This window comes from Mus caroli, unplaced genomic scaffold (genome assembly GCF_978045245.1).
Source record: "Mus caroli unplaced genomic scaffold, Mus_caroli_1 scaffold_12, whole genome shotgun sequence".
In the NCBI taxonomy this organism is placed as follows: Eukaryota; Metazoa; Chordata; class Mammalia; order Rodentia; family Muridae; genus Mus; species Mus caroli.
Genome location: NW_028227267.1, coordinates 56,361,356 through 56,377,245, shown reverse-complemented (window position 1 = coordinate 56,377,245; position 15,890 = coordinate 56,361,356). Strand labels below are relative to the sequence as shown.

The 15,890-nt window shown below is 44.0% G+C and overlaps 2 protein-coding genes across 4 annotated transcripts in view; one reads left to right on the top strand and one right to left on the bottom strand.

The window, feature by feature from the left end:
• Positions 1-1,947, bottom strand: part of Mtmr6 (myotubularin related protein 6) — a 37,180-nt gene extending 35,233 nt beyond the window's left edge. Inside the window, exon 1 of one of the 2 annotated variants that reach the window (XM_085828705.1) lies at positions 1,790-1,947. In XM_085828705.1, coding sequence (XP_085684831.1) covers positions 1,790-1,813 — 24 coding nt within the window. In that variant the 5' untranslated portion in view covers positions 1,814-1,947. The remainder of the gene's footprint in view (positions 1-1,789) is intronic. The other variant, XM_021182178.3, reaches the window with a different exon arrangement.
• Positions 1,948-15,077: 13,130 nt separating this feature from the next.
• The window catches only part of Nup58 (nucleoporin 58), a 46,495-nt gene continuing 45,682 nt past the window's right edge, over positions 15,078-15,890 (top strand). The window contains exon 1 of one of the 2 annotated variants that reach the window (XM_021181742.2): positions 15,078-15,364. In XM_021181742.2, the coding sequence (XP_021037401.1) occupies positions 15,258-15,364 (107 nt within the window). In that variant the 5' untranslated portion in view covers positions 15,078-15,257. The remainder of the gene's footprint in view (positions 15,365-15,890) is intronic. The other variant, XM_021181741.3, reaches the window with a different exon arrangement.

Genomic DNA, 15,890 nt, shown 5'->3' with positions numbered 1-15,890 from the left:
TACAGTGTGAGGTTCATGCTGCTCTTGTGTGGGATGCCAGTGTCAGTAAAGCGTGTACATGCTAGTTCCCAGCAAACCTCGGTTCCACTATAGTCTACATACACCCACTTAAGACTTCTCTAGAGGAACGCCTCCTTGCCACAACAGTGACACAAAATAACAAAGGCAGTCCCTTAAGAAGCAACTTCAGTTGGAAACCAACTGGAAATCTCTTAACCTTTAAAAAAGTTTTTGTTTTTGTTTGTTTTATTTTTAAAAAGACATAAAGGTCAGATCTAAAAAGCGAGCAAAAAGCAGCCTTACCTAACAGCAGCATGGGCCCACCAGGAAAAAAGTAAGGTTTAATCAGGAACAACCTTCAAGATCATAAAAACGACAGCTCTACACCGCAAAGACCAGATCGGTTCTTCATAAACCGACGGAGGTAATTTTTTAACTAATGAAGGGAATCATCAAGATTTTCCCACCAGTGCTCACTTAGTGATCGGGGTGTTTTTAGCTCACTGGATCCTGTTTGCTTTCACTGGTGTGTGTGTGTGTGTGTGTGTGAGAGAGAGAGAGAGAGAGAGAGATTCTCAGCAGCAAACAAGCAATGAGGTTCAGAGTAGAAGGCAGTTTCTGAGCCGACAGCTGTTGTTAGGGCCCTGCGACAGGGACAAGAAGGGCTCCCATACTCACTCTCATTCTCTTCCCTGCCTTAGCACCCTCTGCTGTACATCGAATCATCCTCCCATTTTCAAATTTTAAATGTCAGCAACTTAAACGTTCCTTCTCTTTAAAGAAAAAAAAAAAAATCTGCCAGGCAGTGGTGGTGCACACCTTTAATCCCTGCACTTGGAATCAAAGGCGGATAGCTCTCTGTAAATTCAAGGCCAGCCTAGTCTACAGCGCAAGTTCCAGGACAGCCAGAGCTACACAGAGAAACCCTATCTCGAAAAAAAGCAAAAGTTTGGAAAAGGAGCACCGCCACATTTCCTACAAATAGTATTATCAAACTCCAAAATAAATTCTAACAAAAATTCAATTATGTTCATTTAAAGAATAATGAAGAAAAAATGCAGTTTATTCCCAAATGACCTGTAACTTTAAAACCTTTAGGACAGAGAGTAAGTGACAGTTAAGGCCCTGGCAAAGCCCAGAGAGCTGTTTTTCCTCATCTTAAAAGGTCATTCACGCCCTTTGATCTCCATTTCTGTTTTGACCCCTTCTGAGGCTGAAGTTTGGCCATTCTCTGAATTCTTCTCACACAGAAAAAGTAAGCACGAACTTGACAAGCAAGCTCAGTTATAGGAAAGTTCCATGGACCTTTTACAATATGACACAGCCTTTCTTTCCCCTTCTGCATAACTGCTGTCAAGTTAGCTCCCTACATTTAAGACAATGCCTAAAGTTGGAAGCACAGAAGTATAGAAAAGTGAGTGGCCTCGGATGCGCTAACATTTGCACCACGGAAAGAGCGGGCGGGGCGCTTAAGCCAGCGCAAGACTCGTTCAAGAACAGCACAGCACTGATGGATACTGGACCCACCAGACTGGGGGCGAGCCAGGCGGCGATCGGCCGAAATCCCCCAAAGTAAAAAGCAGCCCCAGTCTTGTCCAAAAGAGCAAATCTCGCTGGGCGGCCACCGTTTGGCGACTCCCCAAGCACCTCCTGCCAAGGCGCCTGCGCCGTCCACACGGCCTCCGCACCCCCAAACTGCCGGCCCGCAACGGAGGCCCCGCACCCCCAAACTGCCGGTCCGCCTCTGCCCGATGGACCCCGGCAGCTGCGAGGATCTCCCGCCGACTACCTTGGTTGTCCGGATGTGCTCCATCCCGGGGCGACGCCCGCAGGCAGCTGGCCTCAGGAGAGCACCATCGGGGGAGAAACGGGGCGGTGACAGCCACCCGCAGGAACTCCCTCAACCCGGTAGCGTCAGCCACCCCGCCGCCGGCGGCACTGCGCAGGCGTCATCTGAGAGCTCTGTCGCCTAGAAACACTTCCGCAAATCCTAGCTACGGAGAGGATCCTGACAGCAGGCAGAGCGTCACCCATCGAGAGTGTGCGCTAGCTGGGCCACATGCATGGCCTGTTGTACAGCGCCCTCTCTGATGGAGGACTGGTATTGCCCCGGCCAACCAAGCTGACCCACATGTTCAGCTAGACAAGGATCAGCAAGAGGGACTAGAAGACTTTTCTAGGTTTAAAGATATATCCTGACCAAAAGGAATTTTCCAGTGAGTGTGAGACTGGATACCTCTAAATTCCAGGTTAAATTACATTTAGAAACTCATGGAGCACTGGGCTCCTGTAATGAACTATTAAATTCTATTATGATTATCAGTATTAAGTTTGAGTACATTTTATATGGTCTTTGTTACCAAGTGGCAGGATATAACTCTTACAGGCTTATAGATACGGCTGCACTTTAAGATGCTACATGAATGTCTTTTTTTAATTTGAAAGATATTGCTCAGGGTTGGAAAGATGGCTTATCTGTTAAAATTCTTTTTGTTTAAGGTTTTTTTTTTTGGGGGGGGGGGTATGTGAGTACACTGTAGCTGTACAGATGGTTGTGAGCCTTTATGTGGTTGTTGGGAATTGAATTTAGGGATCTCTGCTTGATCTGGCCAACCCTGCTTGCTCTGGCCCAAAGATTTAATTATTATTATAAATAAGTACACTGCAGTTGTCTTCAGACACATCAGAAGAGGACATCGGATCTCATTATGGATGGTTGTGAGCCACCATGTGGTTGCTGGGATTTGAACTCAGGACCTTTGGAAGAGCGGTCAGTGCTGTTACACACTAAGCCATCTCACCAGCCCATCTGTTAAATTCTTACTGGAAACTTTTCTGATCTTTGTCTTTCGTCAATAAACAAAAATGGCCTTCCTAACTGGTAGCTGGTGTACTCTCTCCTTGCTTCTCTGGCTGCCTCCTGCCAAAGGCCTTTCAATTAAACCAACACTTTTCAAACTGTTCATGGCAACCCTGGGGACCAATAGCTGACCAAAACTTGATTAAAAACACAGCCTATCTCTGGCTTTGCTTCTGGAATAAGCTTTGAGTCTCAGATCCCTACAACTGTACTTTGCTGTGTTCATGACAGTTACTGCCTCGGCTCAGATTTCATCTACTATGTGTTATGAATTGTGGTGTCTTTACAGTTTGTACAAACATTGCTACTCTTACAGAAAGAGCAGTTTGATTACAGAAAGCAAAACTTTTCATATCTTCCTATTATTCCTTAGTATATGACTTAGTTAGGGTTAGGGTTTTACTGCTGTGAACAGACACCATGACCAAGGCAAGTCTTAAAAAAAAAAAAAAAACATTTACTTGGGGCTGGCTTACAGGTTCAGAGGTTCAGTCCATTATCATCAAGGTGGGAGCATGGCAGCATCCAGGCAGGCATGGCACAGGCAGAGCTGAAAGTTCTATGTCTTCATCCAAGGGCTGCTAGTGGAAGACTGACTTCCAGGCAACTGGGGTGAGAGTTTTAAGCCCACACCCACAGTGACACACCTATTCCAACCAGGTCACACATATTGCATCAAGGCCACACCTCCAGATGGTGCCACTCCCTGGTTCAAGAATATACAAACCATCACAGTATATATCACATTAGTGTATCTTTGAATTGAGCTGTATCAGAAAAACATATCTATCTCTGCTTTACTCATTAATTAAGCAGTAAAGATGTATGTGTACAAAAGAATTGTTTGTAAAAGTAAATTTACCTTGTATACTGGGGCACGACTTTAATCCCAGCACTTCAGAGACAGAGGCAAGTTGTTGTCTGTAAATTTCAGAGCATGCTGTTCCACATAGTGAGACTGTAACAAAAACAAACAAGCAAAATATTATCATCAAATGTTTGATTTGTACACCTATTGTAAGTACCTATATAACCAAGGATAAATAAAAGTTTTTCTGCCGAAAATGGTTCACGATTTAAAAATGTTTAAAAGATTTCCAAACAGGCCACCCTTAATCTCTATCAATCAACTTTATTTGGTTTTTGTTAGTGTTAATTTCCTCCATTAGCAACTCTTTTTTTTTTTTTACGGATTTTTATTAGATATTTTCTTGATTTGCATTTCAAATGTTATCCCCTTTCCTGGTTTTCCCTCTGAAAACCCCCTATCCCCTCCCGCCCCCCCTGCTCACCAACCCACCTATTCCTGCTTCCTGGCCCTGGCTTTCCCTACAGTGGGGCATAGAGTCTTCATAGGACCATGGGCCTCTCCTCCCATTGATGACCAACTAGGCCAGCTCTGGTACATGTGCAGCTGGAGCCATGAGTCACCATGTGTACTCTTTAGTTGGTGGTTTAGTCCCTGGGAGCTTTGGGGGATACTGGTTGGTTCATATTATTGTTCCCCCTATGGGGCTGCAAACCCCTTTGGCACCTTGGGTCCTTTCTTTAGCTCCTTCATTGAGCAATTCTTTTAATAATTTGAGATCTTTCACAAAAACATACTTTTAAAAGGAGAACTTAAGTTAATGTTTGTCAGAAATGCAGTAACTCTTAGTAAGAATCTGGCCAAATAACAAGACCTGACTAGGAAGTGGGAGCCAAATTATCATGAGCTATCTTTAGCCCCCTAAATAGTCATCAATTTATTGTCCATTTTTGCATGTGACCTAACAACCTTATGACTGTTGTATTTGTCCTTTTAGAATGTACAAAAAGAGCCGGGCGTGGTGGTGCACGCCTTTAATCCCAGCACTTGGGAGGCAGAGGCAAGTGGATTTCTGAGTTCGAGGCCAGCCTGGTTTACAAAGTGAGTTCCAGGACAGCCAGGGCTACACAGAGAAATCCTGTCTCAAAAAAAACAAAACAAAACAAAACAAAACAAAAAAAAACCAAAAAACCAAAAAAAAGAATGTACAAAAAAAATCCCTAGCTTCCACCAACCCAAAGGCTAATACTGTCGTCAGAGAGCATCTGAGACCAAAGCAGAGACTGGTCTGCCTTGCTGTAATCTGCCTTCCTGATGTTTCCACTGATGTAACTGCAAAATGGCTTGACTTATAACATTCTTTGTTCTATTAGTATAAAAGTTTCATAAATTTCCTAACATGTTATAGCATGGTATTTGGAGTAACCTGGGTATGTGTCACTTGAACATGGTCACTCAAATCTGGCTCTAGAATTAACTTGTTAAGGCCTAAATAAAATGTTAAGGTCTGAATAACTGTTATCTGTCTAGCCTGACATTTGGTATGGTTACCAATGCCATAAGAAAACTTTTTCATATGTTGTTACTGCTGTTACTAGGACGTTCTGTGCTTTGGTGTTCTTGGAAAACAATCACAATAGAAGTCAGTTAGAACTGCTTTCTATAGTCAGCCATAATAAGCTTGGACAGGAACCAACCACCCAGCAATACTTCCTGCACCTATGTTGAGCTTTTATGGTATTTGCCTTTATAAGCTGTCCCTGGGATGGACCCCACCATAAGAGAGACACCTGCATCTATTTGGAATAAGGCGTCCACTTTGAATCGGGGGTCAAATAAAGTTTAAGTACCCAAGACTTCCCTGGGAACTAAAAGACGTGCACATGGGTAACAGACATCCTGGTAGGAAGTTAAGACATGAATGTTAGGCAAGACAGGTTCTCTGCACAGTTGAGTACCCCAACCAATGGGAGCAAGATTAAATATACAACAAAGACATGTTCCTAGGGAAATCTCCTAACCCTAAATCCTGATGGGTGGGATAACTTGGCACGAATTGATTCAGCACTGCAGCCAGCTCCCGACTGACCTCTGGCTGTGATTGATCAGTACTGGGGCATATGCTCAATAAACTATTCATGTCTGACTGAGATCAGTGTTCACGTGGTTTATGAGGTGACTCCTGGACCCCAACAAACTCTTATTCTCTTTGAGAACTGTTCTTAGGTTGGCAAAATGTGAATCATCAAAATATGTCTATTGTGTACAATTCAATCAAATGTAAGATAGTGCTAGGTCCCTTCCCTTTCTGTTCTTGAAGATGGAGAGTAATGTACTTCTGATTCTGCAATTAAAAATACCCTTTAAATCTTGATTTATATCCAAGTCTATCGTGTTTCCAGGGCCTGTTCATCATATATAAAGAACTATGAAAAAAAAGTAAATTTCTCTTTTAAAAAGTGTGTTCTTCCCACTTTTAACTTCAAGTTGAATTTCTATTATTTGTTAGTAATATTCAGACAAAATTTTTAGGATTAATTTTGTTTTTATGTATCTGTGTTTGTCTGTGTGGTTGCAGGATATTTGATCACATTGTGGACCCTGAGATTGTGAACTGAAAAAAACCTGTTTCTTGTTGTACTGTTCCTCAGCCCTGGCACCTTTAACCTAAGAGTTCTTTGTAAATAAGAGCTAAATGAACTCAACCCTAGGTCAAGAGGTGGACAGGGAGTTGAACATAAGAAAGCCCAGGAAAGAGAAAGGAGGACCTTTGAGTTGAAGGGTGGCATTTAAGACAGAAGGAGGGGCTTTTCCTTCTGGGACTTCCATGGAGCAGGAGGGGCATTTGGGTGCTTTCTCTGCCTGTCTGAGCTACCACAGTGTCTGGTTCCTGAGTCTTCATTTGGTAAATCAAAGATTTGGTGTGGGGAGCGGGTGTGGTGGTAGTCCCAAGATAGTGCTCGGGACTGCAGCCAAGTCTTATGACTTGCACCTGACTTCCTCATACACCTGAAAATAAGCCACGTCCATCGTGAGAGCTGCACAGGCACACCATGATGCAAGATCAGGCCATTTGACGAAGGCCAATGAAGTGAGATTCCTCGGACTGGGCTGATGGGGCGTGGTTGAGGGGTTATATAAGGGATTGCGATTGGGAGCTAAAGAGATTCCTGCTTGCATGTTGAAAGGTTCCTGAATAAACTGCTTTGAGAAGAATGCTGTGTCGTCGCTCTTTTCTGCTGGTTGGAGACAGAAGCGACAATTTGGGATTTCAAACAAACAAACAAGCTATGAAGGTGCCAGAGGAGATCAGAAGGGGGTGTTGGGTCCCCTGAAACTGGAGTTACAGGAGGCTGTGAGCTTCCTGACCTGTACTGGAAACTGATCCTCCTCAAGAGCAGCATGTACTTTCAGCTGACAGCCCATCTCTCCAGCCCTGACAAATGTCTTTCAAATAAAAAGTGATCACGTAGCATCTTGAGTCAAAGTGCTCCTTTATCTACAAACCTGTAAGTGTTATCTCCTGACACTTGGCAGCAAAGATCACATAAGATATACTCACAGCCTGATGCCACTATGAAAATAAAAGGCTGTTGTAGAATATTGTCCTCCGAGCACAATAGCTATTACCACCTTAATGAGAGCAGTTGTGATATCTGTGAGGGACCCTTGTGTAGAAGCAGGAGATGTGGAGTATGAGCCTCCTGAGCTGGAATTCCAGCCACTGCCTTGTGTGCCTTGTTTCAACCGCATGTGAAACAGTATTCATGGTCTTAGTGGTGCCAGAGTATAAAGAGTGGGAGGCTAACAGAGAAGGGGGTTCCATCAGTGCAGCTAGCATCCATACTGAGGTGAAACCATTTGGAGATACAGGGGTTTGGGGGTCACCCACATTTCCTGTCTGTAGCTCAACCTCCAATCACATTCCTGTAAGTTCAAAAAACTCATTGTCTCCTCGCACTAGCCTTGGGTGGAATGGTAACTTTGGTCTGTCATTGTGCCTATCTGAAGTGAGACAATAGCACTCACATCTCCCTGGGGAAAGTTAGCACAGCAGTTTTATATGCATAAACAGATTTTAAAATCCATTTTAAAAGTCACTAGTGCATCATTGGGCAAATATCTGAATGCTGAATTCAGCATTATCTGTTTTTCCCTTTTCTTCAACTCAGCATTGACTGATCTCTCTTTTAAAATAGATTGCTACACAAACATTGAAAGTGCTATAAGTTAATGCTGTGGAGCAGTACCCTCTGAGCTTAAGATCTGCCATCTTCATCAGAGCATGTGACGGCTTGCAAGCTCAGGCCTGTTGGCATTCTCTCAAAGCAGGAAGGGCTGAGGTGGGTCATGGGACCATGAGATTCCAGGCAGTTCCCCCTATACTTCCTGCTGTTGTTAGTTGTGTGTTTCGATCTTTAATTGCATATGGCCTCATGTTTCCAGTGGTGCTGAAGTATACAATGTGTGGAAGATTAACTGAAGGAGAGATATTGTCTATGCAACAATGGGGAAGTCGTTATATTGAAGTGAGTTTTAAGTGTGTTTGTGTGAGCTTGTGTGGTGTGTATGTGTGTTTGTGTGTGTGTGTGCTTATGTAGGCACCAAAGGCATCAGATACCCTGGAACCCTGGAGACACATGTGGTTATGGTCCACTGGCCATGGGTGCTGGCATCTTGAGTCCTCTAAAAGAGCAGAAGGTTCTCTTGACAGATGGGCCATCTCTTCAACACCAACATTCCAATGTCAAAAGGTAATTATATTTCATCCTGTCATTACAAATTCTGTCAAGATTTTTTTTAAGATTTTTAGTGTGAGACTAATAAAGATCATATGTCCAGGATTTTTTGTTGTTGTTGTTTTTCAAGACAGTGTTTCTCTGTATATCCCTGGTTGTCCTGGAACTCACTTTGAGACCAGGCTGGCCTCAAACTCAGAAATCCGCCTGCCTCTGCCTCCCAAGTGCTGGGATTAAAGGCGTGCACCACCCTGCCCGGCTATATGTCCAGGATTTAACCTAGAAAATTCACTAGCACTTAAAGAATGAACCAATGTGTGATTTTTGTATTCTTCATATTTCTTTTGCAGGCCCTTATAAAAAAATTAGTTGAGACTCCCAAAACGCTGTCTGATTCTAAATCTTTTTTTAAAGTAAATAGTAAATCACATGTCAAAACCATCACAATCGGCACGTTAAAACATGGTTCTAACATGCTTTGGGATCTGAATCTTGGCTTTTCAAACCAGCATCAGTTACTTTCAAAGCTCTCCAAATGGCTGAAAAAGCTACATAATAATTATGACTGATTGTTTCAGCTCCTGATGGTTCAGTCCTCAGCCAGGATTGTTTTAGTTTATACGAGACACTGCACTCACAAACTTTCATGATCTTGAGATGATCCTGCAGCAATTTCCACTTAGACTAGAGAAGGAAGCAGTTATGGTTGGTTGGCCTAGCAGCAGGCTGGTATGACTGATCCTAAAGAGGTGTCCTGTGATTGGTGCAAGCACAAATTCGGGATGCTCTGTGGTGGACGCTATACCCTGCTATATAAAAGGGCTGTTCAGGCTTACTTAGTCAGCTGGGAGATGCCCTCCTGGAGGCCCAGTAAAAGGTAGCTCACAAATTTCTCTCTCATTTGTTTGCTTTGAGATAGAGTCTCACTGTGTGGCTCTGGTTGTCCTGAAACTCACTATATTGAAATGTTTGTGTTGAAACAATGGCCCATCCATTAAGACAACCTTTTGCTCTTGTAGAGGAGTCAAGTTGCTAGCACCTGTGACCAGTGGATCACAAGCACCTGTGTCTCCAGCTCCTGGGTATCTGATGTACACACACACACACACACACACACACACACACACACGGCTGGCTTTGAACTCATAGAGATCTGCCTGTGTCTGCCTGTCTCTGCCTCTGGAATGCTGAGATTAAAGGCATGCACCACTACACCCCGCTTACCTGTTCCTTTTTTTTTTTTCTCTCTCTCTCTTACTTTCAGTAATGCAGGCTGACCTGACAATATAAAGAAAGAAGCAATTGACAACCCAGTGGCAGTGGCAGTGGCAGTGAAACAATATCTGGAAGACAGCAGGTCAAGCCATAAAAGCAGCACAGAAAACAGCTTACGGCCCAAGAAAGTAGCCAGGGTGCAAATAAAAGGTAAGGTCTACAGAATAAGATGGACAGAACCAGGTAAGAGACACCACAGGTCCTGGTCACTGAAAATGCTCTTAGACCAGACAGGACTGTATGGGAGGAGCTGTTAACACTGGCTGCTTCAAGTGCTGAGGAATCCCTGATGTGAAGCCAGCCTAGATGCAATCCCATCTCCTACCAAGGGGCTAAGGGGGGCCTACTTCTTGGCTCATCCCAGAACTGTAGCAACTGTACAGCTTAGGATGCCAGTAACCTGAAGCCTGCACTAGAGCTGTAAAAATAATGGATCCTGCCTGCTGTGGCTCTCACCCGGTTGCTCTTGGTTATCAGACACTGAGTGCTCCACAGAGAGACTAGCTTCGCCCTGCTCACTCCAGGATTTCTACATATGGAGAATAAAAGGACCCAGACAGTCTGTTAGAAACACTTGCATTTCAGTTTGAAAAGGGATTCTACTAACACTTGGATTTATTCCAAAGAAATAAGACAGTGTAGTTTTATTTGGAACAATTCTCATCTCCTCTGGATTTTGCGATTGAGGTGCGTTCATTCCCTATTAGTGTAGGCAGCCATTGAAACTAGCTCTTCTGTGTAGGCTGGAGAGGTGGTGACTTAGCAGTTAAAAAAAACTTGCTGTACAAAAGCACAAGAAGTAGAATTCAGATTTCAGCATCTACATCAAAGATAGATGTGGTCCTGTGCATACGGGTCAGCCTAGAGCTAAGAGCAGAATGAAGACAGGATTGCCCAGGGCTTGCTAACTACCAGTCTCACTGAAGAACATCAGCTTCAAATTCAGTGAGAAATCTCGCCTCAAAAGAATCAGCTAAGAGTGATAGAAGAGATCAAATGATGCTTGCCTCTGGCCTCTGTGCATGCAACACCGACTCACACACACACACACACACACACACACACACCACATACACCTCACATACACCTCATATACATAAATTCTCTCTCTCTTGCCTCTGTGTGTGTGTGTGTGTGTGTGTGTGTGTGTGTATGACCCTATAGAGGGATATTCCTTAATAAAATGATAACATATTATTACATGAACAAAATGCTACCTACCATACAGCAAGTTCAATGTGACCAGCAAACAGTTTGTAACTGTTGCAAATAGAGCCATGAGTGATTATTTTATTTATTTATTTATTCATAGTTCCTCTGACACTATTTAGAAGCATTTTCTTTCCATGGGATGTCTGGTAAAATCTGGAGCCGATACAACTGACAACTAGTAGGTCTAGGCCAGTGGCAATGTGCCAGAAAACCCACAGTAAAAATCCTCCTGCCCTAGATGGCAGGCTAAAGAGGTCGAGAAGCCCTGCTCCATGTTGTCCAAGACTTATGAAGTAAGCAGTTTCACATTTGTAATTAGAAAGTGGTACTTTTAGGATTGGTAAGATGACTCATGGGTCAACCCAAGTTCAATCCTTAGAACCTCTACGGATGTCCTGTGGCACAGTTGTACACACACACACACACACACACACACAGCTCTGAAAAGATGAGAATACAGAAAGGCAAATTACACTGTATAATACACCTCAAGACTCTGACAGTAAAACTTTTTATGTCATTTTGCTCCAAACCATTGTCTTGTCTGTTCATCACTTGTTTCTTGACAGTTAACATTTTCTCTTTTCCAAATCTTCTGACAGTAATACTGATATTAGCTAATGTCTACTGTGATTACCAGGTGACAGGAAGGACACTGAGTATCTTATCAGTGTTATGGGGAAAGTACTGTTACTTCTCTCATTTCAAAGATGACAAAAATGAAATAGGATGAAGTTGTCTGATATTACAGAGTGGATAATGTCAAGAGTCATGGCATAAAGCCAGACAGTCTGACTCCAGAGTCTGCATTCTTAGTAACCATTCTATATTGACTTGCTTTTCAAAATCCATATTAAAGTTCCATTTACTGTAATATGAGAAGCTTGAAAATCACTCTGCTTAAAAGAAAACCTCAAGTAATAGAAAATATAAGATCAAATTCCATGAAGAATTAAATAGCTGACAAGACAGAGAGATCTTATAGCTAGAAATATGGAGGAATGTATGCATCTACAGAGGTGAGCAAGACACTGATGTTGATGCTGCAGGAAGACCATGCCACTCAGGTGAGTTTACTATTTCTGTTTTGATACCCTCTAAGATGCCCAACTAAAAGTCCAAGTGCAGGGTCCACTTTAGGTGAGAATCCAATGGAAGACCCAACTACATAACACCCTAGACAGAAACTCCTCCAATCCTGTGCCCCAGAGAAGGAAATCCACCTTGACAATGAGAACAGAAAGAACAGTGCTTGTGTTGGAAACATTACAACCATGAAAATGCCATTAGGCAGATTTATATTCTGGATTCATTTGAATTATCCAGTCCAAGAACATTTAAGAGGTAAATGGTGTTTAAATGGGCCGGGGCTAATGGTGCCTCAAGACTTTAAAGTAGCAAGCACCAAGTCCTCGCTGGTGCAATATGCCTCTGTAATGAACCTCAAATAATTCTGATAATTAATCTTCCAAGGAAAATTAAATTAAGGGCTGGAGAGATGGCTCAGCAGTTAAAAGCACTGACTACTCTTCTAGAGGTCCTGAGTTCAATTCCCAGCAACCACACGGTGGTTTACAACCATCTGTAATGGGATCTGGTGCCCTCTTCCGGTGTGTCTGAAGACAGCTACAGTGTACTCACATAAAATAAAAATAAATCTTAAAAAAAGAAAGAAAATTAAATTCAAATCAAAGTAAAGGAGCACATAAGGAACTTTTTTTGAAGTGGTGGGAGGAATAAGAGATCGTATATTCATCAGGCTTAGCTTACTAAAAACGTTATGCAGATCTGTATAAGGAAATAGATTGTATTAAGACAATAGAAACATTTACAATGTCATGACAAAGAGTACTTAGTTAGATGATCCCTTGGAGGAGGCTTTGTTGCTTACACTAGACTAGGTTTTGTGTGACCTTTTCCTGGGGAGATATGAACAAACACCTACTCACTCCAGATAGGGCACAAAGGACACATCCCACCGAGATCTCGTTTGGGCAACCAACAAATTCACTGGGCTTACTTACAGGAGCGGGTTGGGGGTTAGGAGTACAAAACAGCTGCATATGAAATCTTAGCTCAGCATGGTGGGGGCTTCTCTAGACGTGTATAGATGGAGTCCCCTCTTGAGTTAACTTTCCACACTCTGTAAATTGTAGCACCTCTCAACACCACATGCTGCTGGGGCAGAATTACATACAACTGGAAGTGTTAACAGAGGCAAGGGACTTTTTAAGTCTAGTCTTAAACTTCATGAATCCACTAGCATGCAATATATTGTAATACCATTGATCAAAAATTCTAGTTTTTTTGTTTCTATGGGATATGGGTTAACTATCACTGTTGTATAGCTAAACTTTGCCATAAATCATAAATCAAACATGAATATATGATAATTTGAATGTCTCTTCTGAAGCTTTTTTTTTTTTTGTACAAGCTTTTATTAGAGTCAGGTTGAGATTTTTCAGTAAACTTTGAATTTTAAAGTCACAGACTTACAGAATTACTGAAAGTATTCCATATGCCCACAGTTTTTCTGGTCATAGACATATTAGTCTCTATTATATTTTAAAATAATCATCCCTTCTCACTGACCTAATGAGTCCTCAGAGCCAGACATGTAGCTCTTGCTAATTTTATGTTGGTATCTTCAAGTTTTGGAGCCTTTCAATAAAAATCTGGATTCCTCTTAATTTTTTTTTTTTCAGTTAAAAGGAATGTTTACTGGGACATTCATGCCACTACTGCACCAATAGAGATATCTTGCCAGGTTACTCCTTATTGTAGTTTGCATGGTTCATGGCTGACAAGACATCATGTGCCAAACACACCTTTTGACATCATCTAACTTTTGTGACCTCCCAAAGGGAAATGAGGAGGAACAGAGTTTCATCATTCTTAGTATTTGGGGAGAGGACAGGGCTCTACAATGAATCTGGAGGGTGTTCTAGTTCAGCCAACTGCAGGTAGCAATGCTCAAGATCAACACAAAACAAGTGCTGATTTGTGGGGGAGCTGTGAGAAAAGAAGTTCCAAGGATTTGTCATATAAAGGGCACTGAGTGCCAGACTCTGAGACCACTGGGCTTTTGTTCGAATTACTCCCATGGAGAGGACTGTGCTTTAGCATAAATCTGAGCCATCTGATGATGGGATCAATTTCATCGAACAAGACTTGGCAGCTGGTCAACGCACTTGCAGGAATAGTATGCCAATTCCTGCCAGAGAATTAAAGAACCATGATATGATGATGGCAGTGTCCCCAGACCACCGCTAAGAAGCATTTCTTGGTGTCCACGTTGCTCCGGGTGCCCGTACATTCTAACTTACATCCTTCAGGGTTTTTTTTTTTTTCAGATTTATTTATTTTATGGATGAGTGCACTGTAGCTGTCTTCAGACACACCAGAAGAGGACATCAGATCCCATTTCAGATGGTTGTGAGCCACCATGTGGTTGCTAGGAAACTCAACTCAGGATCTCTGGAAGAGCAGTCTGTGCTGAGCCAGCTCTCCAGCCAGATCGCTCATTCCTGTCCTTATACTTTCCACTTCGCAGTTCCTCTCGTAAATAACCCAAGTTATGGGAAAGCCACATAGCCAGGCAGCAGCCTTCAGGGAAGGGAAGATCCCCAAGACCGGCACGCATCCCATTCACCGTCCACTAGGATTTGGGGCACAGTGTCCTGACCTCAGATTAGGAGGCAGAGGAGCCTGGCAGTGTCACGCCGCCCCGCTGAACCCCTCCGTGCAGGAAGCACAAGTCTGCAGTATCATGGGGTGCTGACCGGAAGCGAGTGCGACTTAAAACCCGTACATTTCTGGACCCTCAAAAAGTAGACACCCTCTTTTTTTTCTCGGGTGCAGCGACACCCAAACGAAACTCAGACGTCCCCTTGGAGGAATGTGAGGTGACGACCAAGGTCTTCTCCAACTCTAGAACTCTACGCATGGTTTTTGACAGGAGGCTGGACCGAAGCCGCACTCCGAGGTCCTTCATTCAGGAAGTAAAGCACGAAATCCCGCGAGACTCTCCTTCAGGGGCTTAGCGCTTTAAGAGAGTAGGCGGGGCGCCCATCTTACCTCATCCGCCCGGCCTCACACGAGTTCCGCTTCCACTCCGATCCCAGGGTCCCCTGCGCGGCGGGCGCGCTTCTAGTGCGTTCGGCGCGCGGGCGGTGTCGCGCATGCGTTAGCCTGTGGCTCCGCCCCCTCAGCCCTCGCCGTGTCGCGCCGCCGCTTGGGGTTGAGCTTCCCTCCCGGTCTCCGCTGGGCACCAGCTATGTGGCACGTCCCTCTTCGGCAGTGAAGGGACAGAAGCGTCCTAGGCCTCTCCACCCTTGCTGACGGCTTCGCGCTAAGGGCCGCCATGGCTACGGGGTTCTCCTTCGGGTCTGGGACCCTCGGCTCCACCACTGTGGCCCCCGGCGGGACCGGCGCGGGCAGCGGCTTCTCCTTCGGGACCGTCGCGTCTAGGTAATGGTGCCGCCTAGCAGGGGACCCTGGGGCTTCCCCGCGGAGCTCTGCTTGTCGAGGCCTGCCTTCAGGCTGCTAGGCTTCCCTACGAGCCCCGCAGTGGGCTGTGGACCCCTGCCGCCGGGGCTCTGCAGTCCCCAGCCGCGACAACGCGGAGTGGGCCCGACTGCGGGAAGCGGCCTGGAGTCGCGGCTACGCCTACGCGATTCCTCGGGTTCAGGGATAGAATGAGTGTGGAATGAATGACAGCTTGTTGCTAGCTTTTAGGAATAGAAAAATAGGTAGGACGTAAGTTAAAAAAAATATATCCCCGGGTGGTTTAGATTTCATGAACGTATTTACGGTTTTGAACGTTACGGTGCATTGGATTTATGATTTTTGTTTGTTTGTTTCAAGCCTTTGTGCCACAGGACCCCCATCTGTCTTAACCTTTTATGACATGTATCATAGTTATTTTGTGGCCTATACAGATTAGCATAGCATCGTAAAACATTTTGTGTTATAACCATCCACCACATGGTCTTTT